Here is a 22792-nt window from a genome sequence, read left to right on the forward strand (position 1 = left end):
ATTACAATTTTTAATTACTTGTGGAGTATTTTGAAACTAGACCCACATACCATACATGCATGATGAACGAAGAGGAAAGAAAGAAAGAAATTAAACATGACAGCTTTTTGAATGGCAGAGTAGAAACACCTGTGTTAAGCTAGTTCCACAGCACATGACCAGTTATCCAGGATGCACTGAATCTATTACTTCCATCCACTTCAAAAAAATTGCAAAGTAGATACCCAATTAATTCCTCTGACTTGTGATTGTTTTAGCTACCTACAAAAACATAATTTAGATCTAGTCCAGGGAGAAGGAAGGAAAGAGTAGTGTTTGTATAGAGGACAGATGTGTTAACTTTGTAAAGTTATACGTTTCTGAAAAACATGCTTCCACTTCTTATTACTCATATTACACGTACCTAAATTAGCAGGTGAGATCCTCCAGTGAGTCATATGTTTGCATCAGTTCATTCCATCTTCATCTGCATTGAGTTCAATTCCCACCACCCAACAGCTAAGTTCTGTCTGCCCATTTAAATAAATATGCATTTCTATAAATAACTGAATTATCCAATAAAAAACAGACATAGCTTGCAATATCACTTTGTAAAACCGAGTTTGAATGAGTTCCCTCACCCATGAAATCCACCCATTTTCTCTTTTAGCTGTATACACTGGAAAAGTTCTGCATGGCAAAAAGACAGAAGTAGGATTTCCCCAACAGGACGCGTTGGGTAAAGAAGCCACTTCCTCACTACGAAACCCTCCTTTCCCTTAAATAAACTACAGTTTTATTTAAACATGGATGATACAGCTTCCCCTTGACAATATTTCAAGGGTCTGTCAAACTTGAAGTTCTCAGTTGGTGTAAAGGCTAATTACCCAATCAGACTCTCCTTCAAAAGAAGTGCTCAGCTGGGCATACAGCCCACCTGAAAGGCATATGCAAAGCACCCACACTGCAAAATTATTTACTTCATACACATTTATCAACTATGCAGGAAACAAAGTTATTCTAAGCATCAACAGAAAGTAGGCATTTCTGTACTTTCAAGACTGATTATAATTTATATCCAAAGAAATTAAAAAAAAAAGAATTCATTTAGTATAGATTCCTGACAGCATCTCCACAAGAGAAATGACACTGTATTACATATGTAATAAAGTAATTCTTAAGTTGTCTTTAATAGTTATATTACTACAAGGCTAGAGAAGAATAAATTTCTCAGAATTCCCATTAAATTAATTTTTAATATTGAATTATATGGTCCTGAAAAAGACCCACTGAAAGTGTAAACAGCCACCATGTAGTTGGAACAGTGGAACTGTCAGTTTGAATTTCTGTCAGTCAGATCCCTCGCTTTCACAGCTTAAAGCAATTTTTTAAAAAAAAATGAAGCACCCCCAAAAAGGCTGCAAACAAATGGAAATAAGTCAGAAAAAAAAATAACTTTAATACGTGGCTTTCATCTCACATGAATCATTTAACAAAAAGCACACATATTTGTTTTTTAACAATACACATACAGTTCACAAAATATTAAACGTTCTCATCTGCTTAGTCACAACCTCCCCCCAACAGGTGCACTATAAATGCTTTGACTGCTTGTATAACAGAAAAACAAAACATAACATACACCCTCAGAATTTATTCTGCTTCTCCTTGTAGTGAGCTAATGTGTTTTCATGTCATTTCATCAATAATGCTACACATAGCTGCATCTTTGTCTAAAACCTGATCTCTCTTGCAACCAGAACGTTCTCTCTGTTTTTCACTCTGTCCAATGCAACTGTTGGCATCATCAGTGTCCATTGGTTCTGTTTTCACTCGCAGCCCTCCCTCTGAGTGAGGCAGGTCATCAGGCAAAGAAGCCAGGCAGTTCTGAATCATCTCTACAACTCGCTCTAAATGCTTCTGAAATCGTTCTGCAGTTTCCAAACGCTGACGTTTCTGCACTTCCATCATGACTCGCAAGGTCTCCCTAGCTTGGTGAGGACGATACTCATTTATAAGATGATGGACATGAACAAAAAGCAGTTTCAAGTCCTCCAGTTTCTCTTCTCGCTTTATACTCCCTGGACTCCTTATCAAGATATCCAAGAGATCCAGAAAGTTGACCAGGATAGACATATTAAGCTTTCTTAATTCCTTCTTGTGATCAAACTGCATCGGATGCAAGCGCTCAATACCCTGGCTTTCCAAGGGCCGGATAATTAGATCATCACACTGAAACTGATTACCAAACATCATGTAACTGTCTTTCACAGGCGGAGGTGGCTTTGGGGCCAGGCCCTTACGGATATTTTCATCAGTGTATTCTTTTATGTATTGCATTGGAGGCGGAGGAAGAGCACTCACTTGCTGGGGCTCACCCATTATTGCACGATGGAAGAACCTAGGGAACGCCAAAGAAACACACGTTATACACCCTGTGTAACAAACCTGTAGTACAAATAAAGGTGCTGTGTGAGGGCTATGTTGAGACACCGCACCAAGCAGAAGCTGTCTCGGTGTGTAACACACAGGGAGCTCCCCAATAACCCCAGGTTAGCGTTACACGGAGACACACCCCCACCCCCACTCCCCTCAGACGCACACAGCAGCCACAGGAAGAGGGGGGAGAGCCCTTCCCTGGCCACGGCCCGACCCAGGAAGGGGGGAGCGGCAGCAAAACGCCGCCGGGAGGCAGGCCCGGCCCGCAGGGCGGCCTCCACAACGCAGCCCCCCTGCTCCGGCCGGGCCCTGACAGGACCCGAGGCGGCGGCAGGACGGAGCTGCCCGGCCGCCTGCCCTCACCTGCGCGCCGAGCTCCCCTCAGCCTTCCGCCAGCACCTCGCTTCCGCCGGCACCCCCTTTTGTTCCTCCTGGCAATTGGCTTGCTGAGAGAGGGTTCAGAGAGAAACGCGCTCTGATTGGTTCTTCCCAACGCCGGTCTGGGGTTTGCTCCATTCAGAGACAGCGCTCTCTCGGGAGGCGGTGCCGATCGGTGGCTGGGGCGGGGCGTCGCCATGGAGGGGGCGCCATGTTGGGGCTCGTGTGGCTCTTGTAGGCCAGAGGCCCCCTCGGTGCTTATCCTCGTGTGGTGTCTGCCAGCCCAGAGCAGCCGGGGCTGCTTGGAAGGAAAATACTTGGCGTGGGGTCCCCAACGGGATTCTGACGTTGAAATATGCCACTGAAATATGTGGTGGTCACACGTAGCGCTTCCGTGCATCAGAAACTTGGGTGTTATCCCTGGTCACAAAATAAAAGCATTTGCCTGCAAAGTGTGTGCAGTGTGCTTCAGCTGAACGTCCGAGCCTCAGCACATACAGGCTGTCACAGCTGGGCTCCAGTGGTTGCCTTTCATTTTCGTTCCACAAAGAGATAAAGAAAAAAAAATGTGGATTTATGTTTTCCACTTTCTGGGTCGTGGGCAGCGGGGCTTGCTGGCATCGCTTCTGCAGGAATTTCTCCCTAAATGGACAACCAAAATACAGTTTTTGATACTTAGGCATTTATGTTCTGTTCCTTCTCTTCCTCAGCAGGTGGCAGTAATATCCTTGGTTTTGCAGGAACCCCTTGTGTATACATGCAGTATCATTTAGAGTTTCTTTTCAAGATCACTTTGGGAAAAAAGAAAAAAATATATATTACTTTGGATCCTGCCAATTATTTATAAAACAATGCAAAGAAACTTCAGAATTGTTAATTTGACTAGAAAACCTGAAAACATTTGCTGCTTCCTTTTTGCTGATTATCTAAATGTTGAAATACTCCAAACCAAAAGCACTCTACAATTGGGGCAGGCCTGATGATGAGTGCAACCCCTTCGCATCAAAAGAGTCTGGCAACGTATATTTTGGCAGAAATGAACCCCTTTGTGACATCCATGATTTAGTGGGAAGGACAATGTCTGTCACGTAGGAAGGAAGGGTGGCCTTCAGTGAACATACTGAAGAAATCTCGCCCATTATGAAGGTTGATGCCCTTATTCTTTGGAAGTGCTGTATTAGTATTTACACATATTCAAAGATAATCGCTGATGACTTCAGTTACCTAGTCAAGTATCTTTTCATATGGCCTATGTCGTGTTTACAGATATAGACCCAAGGATTTCTTGGGTAACTGGGCCTCGGTGTAGACATGTTGTCCAAAAGAAGGTATGTCCAAAGGAGGAAATGACTTACAGCTTTGATTCAGGAAAAACTGATGCTACATTGGTTTGGGTGCAATCTGTATCTGTCAATAATTTCTAGACTTCCAGATCTGATGTTGTCTAATACCTGAAGTAATGTCTTCACACTTTCTACCCTGGATGTCAATACTTCTACTTAAAATGTGAAACAAAGCTCTTTACATTAAGGATTTTGTGGTTCCCCGAGATGTGAATTAATCTAGTGTTCTTTTCAGGAACAGATCCATAATGACTGAAATGTGATGAGCACCGAGTAGTATAAGCTCTGAATGGATTGTTCAGACTCAGGAGTTTGAGTACAGAAAGCTCTTATTCTTTGCGCATAAATATCCTAAAGGCCAGCCATGTTGGGCAACACAATGCAGAAGGAACAAAACAGTATGACATGGTTTGGCCATGTTGCTTTCTGTTTTCATCATTTCAGCACTGTATTTGGGGAAACCAACCTTTTGAAATGTGTGAGTTGTGCTAGTATGGAACTTGTTAGTAAAAGCCACCTTTAAGAAAACCAGTCATTTGGTTCCCAAATAAATATATACTAAAAAAAAAAAAAAAAAAAAAAAAAAAAAAAAAAAAAAAAAGGTTAAAGAATGAAGAAGTTTAAAAAGTTGCCACCATTCACCACTTTCCTATCAGTTTGTGATCCTGTCAGTTGAGAAGCTAAACAGTTCGGAGCAGAAAATCACATACCATCAGCAAGGGGGGATCCAAGATGACTTTTTTTTCCTGTTTTTGGTTTTGTTTGTTTCTTTTGTTGTTTGTTGTTCCCATAGGGTGGTGGTTTCTAAATACTACTTCCATGCATACAAATAATCATTTTGAAGAAGGGAAAGTGTTCCAGGATGAAGTATCTAACCAAAACACATAAATATGGAACTAAGAACGTGGTTTCAGATACAGGCAAGAGTGTGCTTCCATGCTGCAACTAAACAGTTTGCTGATTTGGAAAGAGGAGTTCTCATTCCTTCACCATGCATCTCGGTCCTGCTCTCCTTTCTTCCTACACTGCTCCTCCAGTCTCAGTTTCTGGCTGTACAATATTTCATTCTCATTGTTGGAATGAGACAGGAATGAGACAGAAATGAGACAATAAGACAATGTTTTCATCAGTGTAAGACATTGGATTGCAAAGTAAACTGATGCAACTCCAAACCCCACAGAAAACATGACTGTAACTTTTCTGGATTATGTTTTCTGCTCTTCTCTTGAGTAGACTCACTGTGCTATCCAGTATCAGAGCTAGCTTTTAAATGAGGAGAAAACACGGGCAGAAGGAAGGGAGGAGGTCAAGGAGATGGTGAGGGGAAGGGTTCTCCTCTCTGTGGCAGCAGCTGTTAGTTTGTCAGATCATCTTGGTACTACAGACAAGGAATAAAAAAGTACCACCTCCAGAGAGGCACGAGAAAACCCAGTAGTAGGAGGTGCTAACCTGCCTCTGGTTTTGTTGGACTTTCCAGACTTTGATTTCACATTCTTTTAACAAGAGCTGAGCTTGATTCTCGGCTGCCTTGCACTCTGTGAACTGTACAGCAAGGCAGTAAAATTCAGTGACTTCAAAAAGTGGAAGGTAGTGGGGAGCCAAACATTTGTTTTTCACATGATCTTGATCTTCTTGAGTCAATTTCCCAGTCTTTATGTAGCAGCCAACAAATGAAAGAAGAAAAAAGGTTTTGATTCTCATTCTTGGTAGCATGGCCAGTTCTCAGAAGGCCCATGAACGACCCTTTCCAGCATATGGGGAGCTGCTAACATTTCCTCTGCAGTGCTTCCAAATGAGAAATTAAGAACAGTGGTGGGCGTCATGCACAGCACTCTACAATTTGCTTTCTACTGCATTTCAGCAGTTTCTAAAATGAGGATGCTGTCCAGTACAAGTCCACTACTTGTGGACAGCTCAATACAGCTCAATTACTACAGCATCTCCATTTTGTAAATTGTAGGAATGAACCTGGACGCTGCTTCGAGAGATGTTGAATCAGTTCAGGGATGTTACCTGCCTCAAAGACAGAAGATCTTGATTTATTGCTATGGTTAAGTTTGTTCTGGTTTTCTTCGTAACTAATTTTAGGCAAATTGGCATGTTTAATTATCAGCCATTCCTGCTCTTCTAATTCAGCAGCAGTGTGTAAAGTGTGTGCCACTGAAGCATGCTAAGTTATCGTAGCAGAATTTTGAGTCCAAGCAGTGGATGAGCACAGTATATACAAAACTCATTTTCATGCATAGTCTTATAACAGCCCTGCTCCCTTCTGTGCTGGAACGTATTTCTTCAAATTTTGATTACTACTGCAGTTTAAGTAGTAAATAAAAGGGTTTTGTGTGTGTGTTTGTTTCCTAAGTAGTCTGAAAAATAACCCCAAAACGATACTCAGTTCCAGTTGCTTGTTTTGTTTAGGTTGTGTTGCATCTTATAACTTAGTTAAGCAACGAGCTCAGGAATTTCCTTTTTGGTGGTTGTTACAGGCTTTGCTGCAGGATATACCAGGGAGGAGGGGAAGAGAAAGGGAGACAGTTGGGGGTGAAGGGGACTTAAGCTTTATGTCTCCATCTGCTGTGGTTAATTCCCATCTCCATATCTCCCGCTGTGGCTTTGGGAATTAATGAATTTGCAATGCAGTGCTATGCTGCCTTTTCTTTCTGACTCCTCAGACTAAAACATCAGTTGCAGCCTATATGTACAATTGTAAATGTATTAGATAAGTTTAGTGTTCCTCCCATGTAGAAATTGGGACACACCATTCTTCAATTTATGAGTCAAATTGCAATTTGCTATACAACCTATTAACACAGGTATGTGAATAGATACAAACCTCAATGGAGTCTGGACAGTTATTTAACCATGAAACAGATATCTCACTACTTGTTCATAGATTGACATGGCTCAAAATCCAGGCATATTTTGTTGGAATTAGCCAGCATTCTTTCCTATGCTCATACTCATAATGTTTCTGGAAACAACCCTCCTACCTGATGATTAAGTCAGATATTAATGCTGGGTCTTTACACGGTCACGAGTCTGTGGTAACTGCCTGTTCTACCTTGTAAATGAAAATGTGTCCAAAACTGTGTCTGTGTGGCATAAAAAAATACTCCCTGTACAGCCATCAGCAGCTTGGGTAGCTGTAAGCAGGTCATGCTGTCAGAATAAACCACAGGACTTGAAGTACTGCAGATTTGCCAGCAGTGTAAGTCTTCAGAAGAAAATAATAAGGGATAGCAACCCCAATAGGCAGGCACTAACAAAAGGGCCTGGAGCAAATTCCCAGTTTGGGTAAGACACAGTGCAACTGGGTTTTTCTTTCTGCATTTTTGCCTAAGAGAAAGCAGCTGAGCAAAGAATCATTTGTATCACAGAAGAACCTATCCTAGCCCTGTGCAAGATCACTGGTATAAAACATGTTCTCTGTGTTCCTGCCAACATCAGTAGGCCCGGGAGTGCTTTGCTCCAGGCATTCAATTCATGGATAGCTCACTACATCCTCCTAGCAGATGCTCAGAACAAGGCTCTGCTTTCCAAGGGCTCCTGAACGGTTCACAAAAGAATCTTGCTCTAGCTCTACCAGAGCAACTCTCTTGGTCACTGGAAGCAGTGTCAGCACATTCAAAGGTACGGTTGTAAGACCCAGGAGAGAGCTAGATGCATCTGGCTCGTAAAGACCAGGCTAATTCTTTCTTTTATTCTGCAGCTTTCTGTCTGGTTCTTTGGGTCTACTGGAGACATCTTTGTTGGGGGAATAATGAACGGCCGAAGAAGCAAGACAGCTGAGCAACCTAAATAGAGTTTCTCACACTCACTAAAAAAGCTAAGTAGCAAAATGGGCTGAATTCTGGAAGCTTCGGAGTTGAGTGATAATCATCATATTGAGCAGCTAGTGAAAAGGAAGAGCTTGCACCCAGACAGAAAGTCTGTCCCAAATATTACATGTTAAAAGTATACAGGTTGTCATGTGAGAGTGAAGATGTAGTTGCTGCTTTCCGCTCTGTTTTTTACAAAAACAAAAACTATATTTAACTTTATAAATTTCTCTGCCGCCTCTAGGACATAAGCATTGGTATCAGAGCAGGATGTGCGGGTGGGGAGATTTCCACAGTCTACAGTAATAAAAGTGTGAACTGCATAATCTGGGTAAATCCCCTAAGAAAAATCCAATCCCTAAAATAACATTTTTAGAGCAGAAATAGAGCAGTTGCAGGAGGTAGCAAGGGATGAACAAAGGTGATTAAAAGAAAAGAAAAAAAAAATGGAGGCCACTGAAGCCACAGTTGATAAGAATAACTTTGTCGGTAACCTCAATTTGCCAAGCAGAGAGAAGTATTTAATGCACACAACAGATCAAATCAAAAAAAAAAAAAAAAAAAAAAAAAAAGAAAATATTTCCTTTTTTTCTTGCATACGAATGAAATGTGTGAAAGGGGGCATGTTAGCAGACTTTATAAAGAACATACATAGAGAAGATACCTAAAAACTTAATTAGGTTGTCTCCTCATTTACAGGATATACTACAGTGGTTTTAAGATACTTAGGACAGTCCTATTTAATTCCTTTCCACTAAATATACAAATTTCTCATGCCATGCAATATACAGTGGAGCAAAAAGCCTTGAACAAAAAAATTGTGCTCATACTATCAGTGTACTCCTGCACCAACATACAAGATTCCAGCAGTGAGATATCTGTGTTAGTGGGACATTTCAGCTGACCCACAGAGTCCTTTCAGGAAGCTGTCTAGTTTGTATCTAGAGTCTACAGACTTGTCTGCACTTCTTCCATCTCTGAAGCCAACTTGGTCTTAGCCAAGTTGGGTATTTCTAAATATACTACCTATATATTACCTAAATATACATATTTTCTGCTCCATTGTAGGTGTGTCCTGAATCCCTTAAATGACTGAGTCTTTGCTTAAATGAATATAAACCTTTAGTGATAAACCTTTCAGTCACCAGGAGGATGATGACATATGGTTTACATCTACACTTCATGTCTTGCAAGCAACAAAGACTTTTCTAAAAAATGTACAAGCCATCATAGTCTTTGAAATTAAATACAATTCAAATACACATAAACAGGTTAATGTCTCGTAAATATGTAACTAAATATAAGCCTTAGGCTGTGTAGTTTTGTATATACATGTAAACCTGGCCTTAAAATCATTAGAGTGCATTCATATTCTGGTTTTGGCTTGCTACACAAAGGTTTGCACGCTTACCACACATGGTTTGGGGGATTGAAATGAAAAAGGAACATGAAGGTGTAGGTCTGTAGCAAGAGTGGATACGAAAATACCTCAGTCCCTACCTCCTTCCTCAATTCAACAGAGAAGAGCTACCAGTTGACAAAGACACTGCAAAACAGGTAACAGCTCTTGCTGATATCAACTACTGCGTCTATGTCAATGACATACACATCTGGATGTGTTGACTTGTTTGCTTCTTTCCATTCATTCATTTATTTTTATTTTTTTTCCCTTTGTCTAGTATCTCAATTGGGCATCCTCAGCTTGAATTCACCATAGAAAACTCAGGATGGCTAATCCTGAGTTTTCCTGCCAGTTATGCTGACATAGCTAGGAGACACTCTATCTCTCTAGGCCAAAGTTCATGATTATTTCCTTATAACAGTTTTTTTTCTTCCTACACGTGTTGTATCAGATCTGCAACATCTCTTCTGGAGGTCAGCCTGCCCAGTTCTTCCGCGTTCAGATCCAAATCTCATTTGGGCCTTCATTGGCTTGACCTGCAGCATCTTCCCATCAGATCTTCTCCTTTGCATCATACCATGCATCATACCGTGCTTACACCAAATAAACGTAGTTGCCAAGGCCCATTATCTGAACATTTGATCAAATCGCTCCCCTCTTCATACCCCTCTACTAACTCATCTCATCTAAATTCTTATCTCACGAAGAAATCAAGCTGTCTGCCACTATGTTCAAAGAATTACATAGCTCTGTCGCCACTACATGCCACCCCTGCTGAATCTGTTCTCCCCCCACATCCTCTTGCCTCCAGCACCGTTGCTCCTCTGATGCCTGCTTGCTGCCTACTTGCTGGCTTCTCACTTCTTTGCTGTCCTGTAGGCCTTGCTTCTTCTGAAGAGCTGCGAGGTCACACCCTCGAATTGCTATTTATATTCAATTTTCTGAAAATACAACATGTAAATCTTTGCTAACAGACTGCAAACCTATTTGGCACAAACTAGGCAAGCTTTTCAGAAAGTCCTTAACGCTGCAGTCAGTGAAACTAGGAAGAGTACTATAGGCCTTAAGAAGTGCTCATAGCTACAAATGCAATGGCATTACAAAGTATGGTTATAAAACCATCTGTACTGGCACAAATCAAGCAATGCCGTTGAAATCCATTGCCTTTTTTGGCATTCACTGATGCTACCAGAATAAAGTCTATACAGTTTTTCAGGGTACTCTATAGCAAAAGTTTTTGCTTATCAGTTATTAAAAAAAAAAAAAAAAAAGGATCTCTGAACATTATTTTAACCAGCAAATTCTCAAGGACAAGGAAAGTTATGCACACACAAAAATAGTCCTATATTTTAGGGATGCAAGCACCTAAATTAGGCACGCTATTTCCTAGAAGAACTGGGAAGTTAGGCCCCAGTATTGATCCTAGTCTATGAACAGGTAGGAAATCCTCCTAGGCAGCAATGATGAGTTTTTAGGGGACTGCAAACTTGTGTCATCTTTCTTGTTCAACCACAAGGGTTCCTTGGAACTCAGTCACTACTCAGAAATGAAACATTGCTTCACTAGACTTGCGTGTAACGTTTCAACCCATGCTGTGGCTCTTCTGCAAGACCACCAGAAAGGGGTAAGGGGTATACGTAGGGGCGTACTGTGCAACAGCTCACTTTTCTCCATTTCTGTTCCATGATACACCGTGACCTTTAGCAAATTCTCTATCGAACCTATGTATCAAATGCTATCTTTAAATTGTATTTTTACAGTAAATATTGGTTCTCAACTGGCATTGAACAAAATTGATAAGGGATTTCTGAGGATCCCTAGAACATTCTGCCTAAAGAAATGCTAAATATAGCATCAAATAGCAAAGAAGCAATTTGTTACCTCGTGGGTTTTTCTTTTTGGTTTGGTTTGGTTTTTGTTTTCTTGGAGACTAATAAACAGTACATTCTATTGAGAAATACGGTTTCTAAGTGTGTATCCAAGATATTTTTTTCACACAAACTGAATTTAAAATAATAAAAAATAAATTAAAGAATAAAATAAAATAATCTTCTTTGTTTTTTGCAAGGAGCTCTAAAAATACATCAGGATTAGGAAGGCCTCTACTTATGCCCTGATGCTACTGGAAACCAAAGCAAAAGTCAGCACTGGTAAATGATCTAGACTACGACAGCTTTCAAAAATGCCTAGTTGATGAAAATGTTTGTCTTGTAGTTTCCCCACATCCCACTAGACCCCACGTCTCCAATCCTCAGTAGCTTCAACAACACAATTATGCATCTCTAGTACATACATACAATATTAAAAATGGAAGGGCAGAAGGAAATGGAATGCATTTCTTTTAAAACATAACAGTGCTGTCATACTGAGCATCAGTGCAAATTCATTATTATTATTATTATTATTATTATTATTATTATTATTATTATTATTATTACTATTATATATTTAGCCTGGTGCAAACTACCCTGAATGGTGCCCTGAAGTCCTGAGGAAAGCAGTTACATTGCTTTTGATGTTTGTGCTCGCTTTGCTGCTGATTATAGGGGTCTTGATTACATCTGCAGAGGGCACGTTATGCCTCTGCTTCCTGGAACATCTATACACAGATTAATTAGAGAGCACCGGTAGCAGACAATAATCAGTGAATAGTAACATATGACAATTAATTAGTTATAATTTATTGTAACCAATTGTTTTCCATTTAAATGTCTAATGACTACAAATATTTAGCAATTCTTATACAAGTAAATCCTGGTTATTATTTTCATTTAGATAGTATGCTCAGTTGCTGCCTTTTGCTTTTGCTTGCGGAGTAGGAACTTTCATGTTATGTGGCAAATTTCCTTGGAACACTTTGTATGAAATCTCTGAGACACAAAGGCAACTGTTAAATACTCTAAATGGGAAGGCACGATTCCTTCAATAACCAATATGGATACATGACCTACTTCTAAGAGGGCCAGAGACACTCATCCTATATATCCATGCTCAGTATGTGCATTTATAACTGTATTTACTAAATGGGCAAGTCGGAGACAGATGCTTCATCATGCCACACCCCTTTAATTAATCCTTAATCACTGATTTACATTTATCGAATGTCCCTCAAGTGTTATTTTTTCCACAACATTTGCCCTAGAGTGTATTTCGCATGTGCTGTTCGTTTTATGACTTCAGAGAGGATGTGGTTATGGTTTGACAGAAAGGAAGCTTTGCTGTAGATGGGAAGATAAAGCTTAAAGTACCTACGCTGCCTTTAGAAGAACACTTTTTTTTTTAAAAAAAAAAAAAAAAAACTTAACTGCCTTCCTTATTGTGTCTCTTTCTTGGACGGGTGCTCTGCTCACAGGGCAGGCATCCCATGTCCCAGGAGAGGACCATTCTTGGCCCAACCATGAATAACTGTGTGCTCCTGGAGGAACAGCTGATCAAAAAATCCCAGCAGAAGAGAAGGACATCGCCCTCCAACTTTAAAGTGCGCTTCTTTGTCTTAACCAAATCTAAGCTGGCTTACTATGAACATCGCCATGGGGTATGTCAGCCATTTTCTTTGTCCTAGTAGAATAACGGAGGGAAGGGTGAACTCTTTCTTAAACTTTATTAATTTACCATTTCTGGGTTTTGTTTTAGCACCACTCACCGAAATGTGTAGAGTGGTCGGATGGGTCCTTACAAACTTCTGGTCAGTGAGCATTTGGTGCATATGGGGGAATAAGACTAACTTGTTATCTTATAGAAAGTACATAATTTTGTTGTAGGAATTTAGCATGTTCTGTTAAAATCGATGTGTTTGACAGCTGCATGAGCCTGCCCCTTGCTGCCTGTGTGGGTACGGGAGTGACCTCCGGTGTGGTATTGCAGAGACTAAACTATGTCTAGCCACGTCTTCGCTCTCCTTCTTTTCTTTAGGTCAACAGACTGATGGTTGGTAGACCAGTCTTACAATTCAGAACAAATTCAGCTGCCATTCAGGTCTACTCTTCCAAGTTAGCTTCAAAAGGGATGTGATGATGAGATCCATGCTCAGACTAGGCCTTGTTTCCCCAGGCTTGCATTACCTAATTTGCAAAATACGAAGAAAATTAACAGTCAATCTATGCACCACATTGTGCTAAGTGTTCTAGTGAAGAGAGGATTATTTCCCTCTTGTGTTTAGCTGGATGTTTGCTGAGCCTTATCATGGTTGTAAATAATATTGCTTGTTTTCTAACAGTCACTTAACATGCTGTTAATCCATTATGTTTAGGCACTATTATTATACACAGACCAGTGCTGGGGATCTTGTTGTTTTGCTATCCAGTGTTGGCACCTTCAGATCATCTGATCTGATCTTGTTTAGAAAAAGAAAATTAAGTTAAAACTGAACCCAACGAGAAAAGCAAGGTATAATGTGTCCTTGTATGGTATCATTCCCCTGTTGAAATTCTATACCAGCTTCAAGGTTTAACAGTCATTTTTACTTGTAAGCTATTTCTCTGAAATGTGTTCAACAAAATGTTTTTCTTGCTTTTATTTTATAGCCAGTGTTATTCTTACCTTCATATTTAAATAGGAAAATATTTATTGTTGCCCAGTGTGTCTGTATTTAGTCTGAGAGTCTATTTGACTGCTATCCAAGCTATCTTTCAGCTGTCATTATTTTAAGATTTTAAATTCTATTATAACTATTCAGTTGATTAATCTGGTTAAAATTTTCAGGTTTCATCCGAGTGATTCTGCTGTAGGCATTTACAGAAATTTTCATACCTAGGGGTTTTTTTGATGCTTGCTGAGTCTTGATGGACTTGAGAAGGACTCAACATACACTTTGTCTAGATAGCTTTGTGGAACCACGCTAGGTGTTTGCATCTTTAGTCACTTAAATAGTTTGGAAAATCTGACTTGGTGGCTTTCAGTGGGGCATATATTTCATATGCAACATGACTGTCTTTGGAAATTTTATCCTCTAGTCTTCCTAAAGGTCAATTAGGCCACTCAAGAACATCTTAAAATACCTGTGAAGTAAACGTTTAAGAAGCTTTCAAAGGCACATTAGTACACTACACATACAAAATCTGAATGGACACCAAGTGACAGCTGACAAATACCTTTGTACATATGTGTATGCAGTATTTCTGAAAATTTGATCTCCAAAGTCAGACAACAGTGGGGCAAATCTTTAGGTGTGGCAAAATTCCAAAGTACAGTGACATCAAAATTAAGCTATGAAAAATTGGACCAAAAAAGGGTTTGGTGTATTGCATAGTTTACCTCATATATTATCTGTTACAAACATTCACACGTACATATGTGTAAATATATAAAAACAGACTTTTTTTTCTGAACTGTCAAAAGCAGGTCATTACATGAACAGAAGGACTTTGTATCAAATGAGGAGAAAAGACTTTGTCGTGTGACATACTCCCAGAACCAATCTTCAGCCTTTTCAATACTACTGCCAAAAATTAGCCCACTGTGGTCAGGCTTCCTTGTGGTCGGATCACGGCTTTTCTGCAGGGACAAACCTTGGGTAGGCTATGCGAACACCCTCTTGTTCCGTGCTAAGAATGGAGTGAATGCCCAGAAGAGGAGTTCACAGCCCATGAAGGGGAAACTACAGTACCTGCCCGACACATGGGCTAGGCCTGTCCCAGTGAATCAACCAGGAACAGGGAGCATACACTGAAATTGATGGTCTAATCCTCTAGCACAGGTTAGGCTTTGCTCTGTGGAGTCTCTCCAATAACTTATGGGGCTGGCAGGGGTTAGGAGAGGCTGGGGACCATTGCCAACATGCATTGCTTTCGGTCCCCTTGCTCTGGGTGCTGGTCGCAGAGACGGGGAGTATCCTCAGGCACGCATGCTACAAAGGATAGATGGGCCCAGCATCTGCCTATACTTTTGATGTATTTTTCAAGGGAAATCTCTGTGGATGTTTGCTATGAGAGGTTTCAAAGAGTTTCTTCAGGAACCCCTTACCAACAGGTCTAATGGCCTACTCTACGCAGAGTTCAATACTGTATATACCGTGGCCACTGCTCCAGTCCCCATTCAATCAGTGACTGTGTAAATTCAGGTAGAACAATTAGCAAACTGCTAAGCAATTTTAGAAGTCCTGCTGATTTCAATGGAGTGTGTTGAAGTAAAGCATACTCTTATGTATTTAACACAGGCTTACATGTTTTGTCTGTATTTAACAGGGTTTTACAGCCAGTCCTTTTCCCTGGATTCAGACACTGTGGGTATAAAAAGACATTTAACAGTGTATTGTAGCAGTCCACAGCAAAGAAATAACCAGGTTGACGGAATACAGGAATGATTATGTAAATGATACCAAAAGCTGTCAAGACAACCGACATCATAAAGGCGAATTTTTGCAATAACTACGATGACATTTTTCTGTCGTAACAGCACATAGCTAGACAGAAGGCACTGTTTTCCTCAGGGGCTAAGCATACAATCGCCGTTAATGTTAATGAAAGATATTTACATGTCTCATTAGGAGAATGAGCCCCCAATAACTGACAACAATAAGAAGCTGTGTTTTCTGGAATTCATTAGCCAGTACACAATGCAGGGCTGTCTTAACATAAAGCTAAGCTCTGATAACAGGCACATGTATTCAGCCCCCGTCTACTAAAATAAATCAGAAGTGCCTTTATTATGACATGCAAATCAATTCCACGGGCAAAAATTCTTTATTTCCAGGGTCTGATTTTATAGCTACTGTGCATGTGAGTAAATGAGCAGCACATGGGAGTAATCATTTTAACTATTTCAATGAGTTTGATCCTCACTGGAGTAACCAATAATGCAGGCACTTCTGTGGTACTCTCAGGATCCCAGTGCACTTGCCTTACTGCAAAAGAAGCAGCCAAGTGAATCCTTTTTGGAGAGGTCCCTAGGACAGTTTCAAATGTTCTTACGTAGCCTTAGCAAAAACAAACTAGTGAGATACCTTTATCTCCTTGGCTTAACGGCTTGTGGTCTTTGGTAAATCCTTCAGTTTAGCAGACAGAAGAACAAAGAGAGATTGCGTCTGAAGTGCTAAGCTACTCAGACACCAAAGTAGTTAGCATTTCAGACACTGAGTAGAGGTTCATGAATAATCTTTGGTATATCACATTCCTACCTGGAAAAGGACAGAAACAAGCATGTATCTTTGCCTTTCAAGCTGAATGTAGTCTAAAAGTGGCACAGATGTCTGAGGCTGATGCCACACTGACTGAACAGGCCACTGGGCTCTGGGGTGGTGTCGCACTGGTGCAGCTCCGCCGTTTCTGGATCGGAGCGGCTCATCTTGGTACGGCTCGGACCTGTGGGGAGTGCCGGAGCCTGTCTGTACCATGTATGCAACATGTGTCCCTATGCCACAGTTTTACCTCTTCAAAAATATGGATCTTTGTAATGCTTTGCCCTCTTTAGACATTCTGAGAATTACTTCGGAGCTGGGAAAGTTGCATCTAACACCTGGGAAGTTCAGGCATGTAGCTATTCTTAAACTTCAGATCTTCATGCCCCTGTGTGCTACTACCAGTGCAGCTTTTAAAGGCAGCAATAAAAGAAGCACACAGAAAAGGACCACGTTCCCTCTTCATTTACAGCAGTTCTATTCTTCCTACACTGGTCAGATGCTCAAGAGGTCACAGAGCATGAGTCAGCCTTGTCCTTGGCTTTTCCATTCAAATCTTTGATATTCAGACATAAAGGTGACACTTCAGTGTGTCTTGGAATTTGCTTTCAGTCTGTTGTTCTGGGAAAATAAAAGAATAAACGTGACTGAAAAGCCTTTTATCAGGATCCTGAAAAGCTTCAGCTGCTTCTGCTGCATTATCTACACATTGTGTTACTTGCAACAGCCCAGCTACCCATGGTAACAAAAGAAGCTCTTTATTCCTCTTTCCAGCAGTCCATTTTACCTTGATTATTCTAAGCAGAACCTGACTTGTCCATCTTGCCCTGAAAAGGCTTGTTTTTCTCACCAAGTCTCTAAAGTAAACAGACTAAGACTTTGCTTCTGAAGGTCTTGGTTTTAGTGTTCCTGATAATTACAGTGGCTGTCCATACCGTCTCTCGTTGTTTAATATAACACTTGCTTTGTGTATTCTGTTTACCTTAACAGTCACAAAATTATAATCCTCATAGACGCTGAATTTAAAGATGTTTCTGAAGTCAACCTCCCATATAAATATGTATTCGAGTAAATAGATCATTCTTCATGACTTGTCATGTATTTATTAACAAGTCCTGTTTGCTTGCCAGAATTTGCAATACCATCTGTCTTCTGATGCATATCTCCAACTAATTTATTAATAATACACATATCGCCCACAAAGAAGTCAGACATGGCATCTATCTTCATCACAGCTGCTTCAACATCGTTGTTTTTTTTTTGGTTTTTTTTTCATGAGAAATAGAACATAACCTTAAATAAGATGGAGGCAAGGTACAAACCTTGTACCTAATGTTAAATGAATCCTTTAGCATACCTCTGTGAATTTATCATGGATTATATAATAATCATATTATTGGTTGGAGGGCACATCTGAAATTCATTTAGTTGGACCTTGTGCTTGGGGCCAGGCAGTTATCATTAGATCAACACTCAGAGCAGGACCGCTGCCAACACTAGAACAAGTCAGCTATGGCTTTAAGTAGCCACTGCTTGAAAACCAGGGACAGAGAGAGATTCCACAACTTTGGGCAACCTGTTCCATTATATCTTACCAAATGTTTTTTTTTGTTGTTGTTGCTTCTTTTTTTTTCTGGATATTTAGAAAGAACCAGTCTATTGCAGTTCTTTCATGACTTTCTTCTGCGGCGTGATTGACGGTGATGATACTGTCTAGACAAGATCGCTTTAAACGACATATAGTTTGTTCTACGTCTGTTGTCTGTGGTCTTTCTAATTCCACAAATGTGAAGTAGAGTCTGGTAAGAAAAAATAGCTACTTTTTGCCAGAATAACCAATCCGATCTTCCACAATTTGAATTATAATCATTTCTTCTTACACTCGCTGTGCATACCCGGTTCTGCTCCTACTAGGTATTTGCCTAGGCATTTATTGGTCTTTAATCTTCCGAGATTTTTTAAAAATTACTTCTGAGCAAATGTCAGATACTCCCATCTTCTTTAAATTATGAAGCTCTAATCTTTCATCTATTGGAAAAAGTTAAGGATGCAGCAAAAATGTTCAACACTTGTTTTCTTTTATATCTTTAAGAAGGAAGGATTTCTTCTTAATATGAATATATTACAATAATAATGGGATTTCTTAATCTTTTATTAGATTTCTTTACTGTAACCATATTTGTTTCCAGCATCTGCCTTTGCTTTATACTGTAATCAATATTGTAACTGATATTGTTGCAATGCCTGCCTATTGCTTTGTACACTTTCTTCCTTTCCAGGCCAATTTTTCATCCTTAAGACTTACACATTTTTAACGAAAAAAATCATGCCATTTAGTAGATTTAATTTAGTTTCCTTCTATCACTGAATCTTTTATTCACCAATACCTATTCCTCCCATCTAGTCAAGCACAGTTTTCAAGAATCTAATGTAATATTCAGCAATTGTTCCATACTCTTTTTGTAACATAAGACTTAATTTCTTTATATTAGAAAGCTCATTTGAAAGCCAATAATTTTTTTATTTTTTTTTTAGTTTCCTTGACAGTGTCATTGATTTTCTTGTCAAACCACTTGTTCTGATAGCAGGGATGCACGCCTTGATAATATCTGAGACAGGACTGTGATATGAAAACTGGAAGTGGCTTTGCATGATATTGAAATTGGAGATCAGTGAAAACACTGGAGTATTGCAAATGTGTGAGGCCCTGTGATGGACAAAGAGAAAAAATGATCTTACGTCCAAGCGTGCTTTTCTACCAGATCTTTGTACTTGAAACTGTTGAACTTGAAAGCCCGTGAAAATGTACTCTTTGTACCACTGAAGCCTTGCAGACAGGTTATAGTTTCAATTTTCCCCTGCGTGCCTTCTGTTTTAGGCTCATGTAATTCTGAAAGCCAGGCACCGCAGGAAGCCTGGAGGAATGAACAGTGAAACAGCCAACTCCTGGTTGTGAGCAGTGTCTGAGGTCCAGGTCTGTAGTGTAGCTCCATTGACTTTCCTGTCCATTTTAAAGAATTTTTACACTTCTCTGTTTTTAACTGATTTTTTTTTTGAAAAATCAATACTGGATCTGGCCTATAGGACTTTATAGGGATGGGAGGAGTCATTTATTTGCAGCAGTGATTCCCCAGGGACACCAATAATTTGGCCGAGTAAATTGATAACAGACTGAGATTATTTGCATGGAACAGGCTTTGGCTACAAACAGCATCAGCCTCTGTAAACAAGATTTGAAGCTGAAATTAGTTATTAGGAGTGACATTGCATGATGAGTGAGCTGATAGCCCACAATGTGTACTGACAGCATGCAGCACAATTATTAAGCTGCACTGTGACATATCCCTGGCAGATGAAATATTTCCTTTCTGATGTGGGAGCCTGCTGTGATTCGGCTTCTTTACCTGTGTTTGGCCACATGTCCTGCACTCCAGGGAAGGGTGCAATCAAGGAGATCTTTGCAGGTTCCTGGAAAGGCAGCATTGCAAAAAGTTCCTGACTGCAAATGCTGAAGTCAGCCACGGCAGCAACCGAGGCCTGCAGGGGACTTTCCATGGATGAGTTACAGCAGTGAAGCAAACAGCTCTCCAGTTGCCTGCCCCAGGCTCCTACATGTGCTTCACCATCTCTGCTGCTTAGATGCATGGAGGCATCTTCATCACTTTGCGTCCAGGTTATGCTCAACTCTAAAACACCCTTCTATTCTTTCGATGTGAAAACAGCTATAAAACTATCTCTATGTTTTATTTTTAATTCAAGTGGGAGGACAGAATAGTCATAATAGACATATGAATCAAGCAGCTACACTTAGGAATTTAAATATCAAATATAAGAGGGTATCTTGGAGGTATCACAGCACAACGCAACAGTCAGAACAGTACAGAAAATTCCCAGTATTACCAATTACCACCTCTTTTTGCTCTTCCTTTGAACCTCTTACTATTCACAGGCAATAAAATAATCCCTTACAAATTCATTTTAAAGTCCAATTTGCTTATATTAGGTTTCAAAATTAATTTTAAAATTGTTTAACTTATTTTAATTTCATAAAACCTCAAACTACCAATGTTCCTTAGAAGAGTGAGAACTCACAAAATACTGAACAATGTTAGGGTTCAGGCAAGATCTCTATCAACCAGCAGTCAACAGTTTTTATGTCCTATTAATGACAACAAGAGCCCATGCCCCAATGTATAGATAAGGAATATGATAAGGGTAGGAAGTAATTACATTAGTAATTACATTAGCACAGTTTTCAAGGAAGTTCAAGTTCAAGCATAATATTTTTGATCAGTGGAAAATACTTCTCAGGAGAATCACCATTAAAATTAGTCCATCTTATTGCAGTAATATATTAAAGGTTCCTAGTTACTATAGTCTGTGTTCTTCTCCGTTGCTACCTTACAGCCAACACGTGTTTATAAGAGACCCAAATTCTAACTAGTAGAATTTGGGTTTATATGTTTATAAACATATAAACGCCTGTATATGTGTTGATAGTAATAGGACAAGGGGGAATGGTTTTAAACTGAGACAGAAGATTTAGGTTAGAAATTAGGAGAAAGCTTCTCACTCAGAGGTTGGTAAGGCACTGGAACAGGTTGCCCAGGGAGGTTGTGGATGCCCCATCCCTAGGAGCATTCAAGGCCAGGCTGGATGGGGCTCTGTGCAGCCTGCTCTAGTGGTTGGCAACCCTGCCCAGAGCAGGGGGGTTGAAACTAGATGATCTTTATGGTCTTTTTCAATCCAGGCCATTCTATGATTCTATGGTTTCACCACTAAAATCCCACATTGTAAGAAACCCTCAGATCAGCCTCTGCCTCCATCCAGGCTGTGCACTGAGCCCGGCCAGAGCAGAGGGACCAGGGTGAAGGTGACAAGGCCCAAGTGGGTCATGCCAAGGGCTTAGGCCAGACCCCCCATCTATTTTATCTCCAAGAATTAATTAATTAAGAATGGCTCCTAATCATGCAACAAGTGAAGCAGGGAACGAAATTCAGTTCATAGTCTTGCAGACAAAAACCTGGCACTGCCAGAGCGGTCATTAAGTGCTTTTATTGGCGGAAATGTTTCTGCGGTTTTGCTTACAGGGGACTGGAATTTCCTAGCTTTCTCCACCGCAGCTATAAACTTGCCTTCCCCTTCCCACCTGCAGATGGAAAGGGTCCAGCTGCAGCTGGGCCTTTGGTGGGTCAAAGGCAGACCTCGGTGGGCAGAAGGATGCCCCTATACTGGGGGACCTGCTCCTTTTCACAGCGAGGGCCTGGCTGGGCTGGGAGGAAGGGATGGGGCAGGCGATGGGGACGGGGATGAAAAGGATGATAAGGAGAGGGCAGAGCCAACACCAGAGACGTGTGGTGAGGAAAGTCCAGCTGCAGCATGGGCCGTGGGCAGTGACCGCTGATCAGGAGTCTGGGGCCATGTGAATCCTAATTGCATGCTTTTCCCTTCCTTCACACCACAAAAGACACAAGTTCTTACACAACTTGTGAACGCAATCTGCTTTGTGAAACACGGCACTGCCTTTCTGCCTGCTGGAAGGTGCTGTCTGCTCTCTCCTTCTGCTCTCCTTGAGGTAAAGCTCTGCCCACCCCACCTCCCTGGCACTTGGCCTCCTTCTCTGCCCTCTGCTCCTGCACCCGTGACTACTTCGTCTGCCATGGCCCTTTGATAAATACAGTGGGGTTTAGCTCAAATTTCAGCAGCCACCAGGGTTTGTGGCTCCACGGGACCTTAAGCCCCAATGGTTTTCGTAGTACATTTGATGAATTGGGACCACAAATAGCAACAGCAAAGTGTTAGCCAGAAAGTAGCAAATTCCCCAGACTGCATAGCCCCATATCTCACAAAATCTTAGACATTTGTTAAGTTTATGAGTGCAGAACCGCAGTCAGGAAGCATATTCATGACGCTGCCCTGTGCTCACTGACAGCTCGTTGCCCTCCTGCACCCAGCTCCACGTCCCCGCTTCTGCCCATGCTTGCTGGACTCAGGTGTGGCTCGAACCAGCAGACCACAAGCTGATGCAAAGTGATTAATTGTGTTGCCTGGCCAGGCTCCCATGGCTGGGCAAGTACAATGCTGGTGGTAGCAGAGGCTTAGCCTGTGATAAATGCCGGTTGTTCTGTATCTAAGACATCTAAAAAAAATACCAGATCTAAAAAAAAATACCAGTTGTTCCAGTTTCTAAGACAAATAGGGATCATTGTAATCATTTAGTAGACACAAACTAAAGGTTTTCTCAGGGAAAGAGCTGCTGGAGCTGCGTGGCAAGAGGAGGTTAGATACTGGAGATGAAGACCGTGATGCACGGAGCTTGTGA

General features: G+C 40.8%; 2 protein-coding genes across 3 annotated transcripts in view; one reads left to right on the forward strand and one right to left on the reverse strand.

Annotated features, from left to right (window-relative positions):
* Nucleotides 1-1414: 1414 nt before the first annotated feature.
* MED7 (mediator complex subunit 7) lies at nt 1415-2922 on the reverse strand. 2 transcript variants are annotated; one of them, XM_068698514.1, is made up of 2 exons: nt 2782-2922; nt 1415-2380 (listed from the first exon to the last, which is right to left on the reverse strand). In XM_068698514.1, the coding sequence occupies exon 2, from the start codon at nt 2359-2361 to the stop codon at nt 1669-1671; it is 693 nt and encodes a 230-aa protein (XP_068554615.1). In that variant the 5' UTR covers nt 2362-2380; nt 2782-2922; the 3' UTR covers nt 1415-1668. The 2 variants fall into 2 exon arrangements, with proteins under 2 accessions (XP_068554615.1, XP_068554616.1); XM_068698515.1 differs by lacking the exon at nt 2782-2922 and adding an exon at nt 2582-2775.
* Nucleotides 2923-12658: 9736 nt separating this feature from the next.
* ITK (IL2 inducible T cell kinase) overlaps nt 12659-22792 on the forward strand; it is a 30030-nt gene continuing 19896 nt past the window's right edge. Inside the window, exon 1 of the mRNA XM_068697975.1 lies at nt 12659-12891. Within this exon, the coding sequence (XP_068554076.1) occupies nt 12721-12891 (171 nt within the window). The 5' untranslated portion in view covers nt 12659-12720. The remainder of the gene's footprint in view (nt 12892-22792) is intronic.

Source organism: Anas acuta, chromosome 14, assembly GCF_963932015.1.
Source record: "Anas acuta chromosome 14, bAnaAcu1.1, whole genome shotgun sequence".
NCBI lineage: Eukaryota > Metazoa > Chordata > Aves > Anseriformes > Anatidae > Anas > Anas acuta.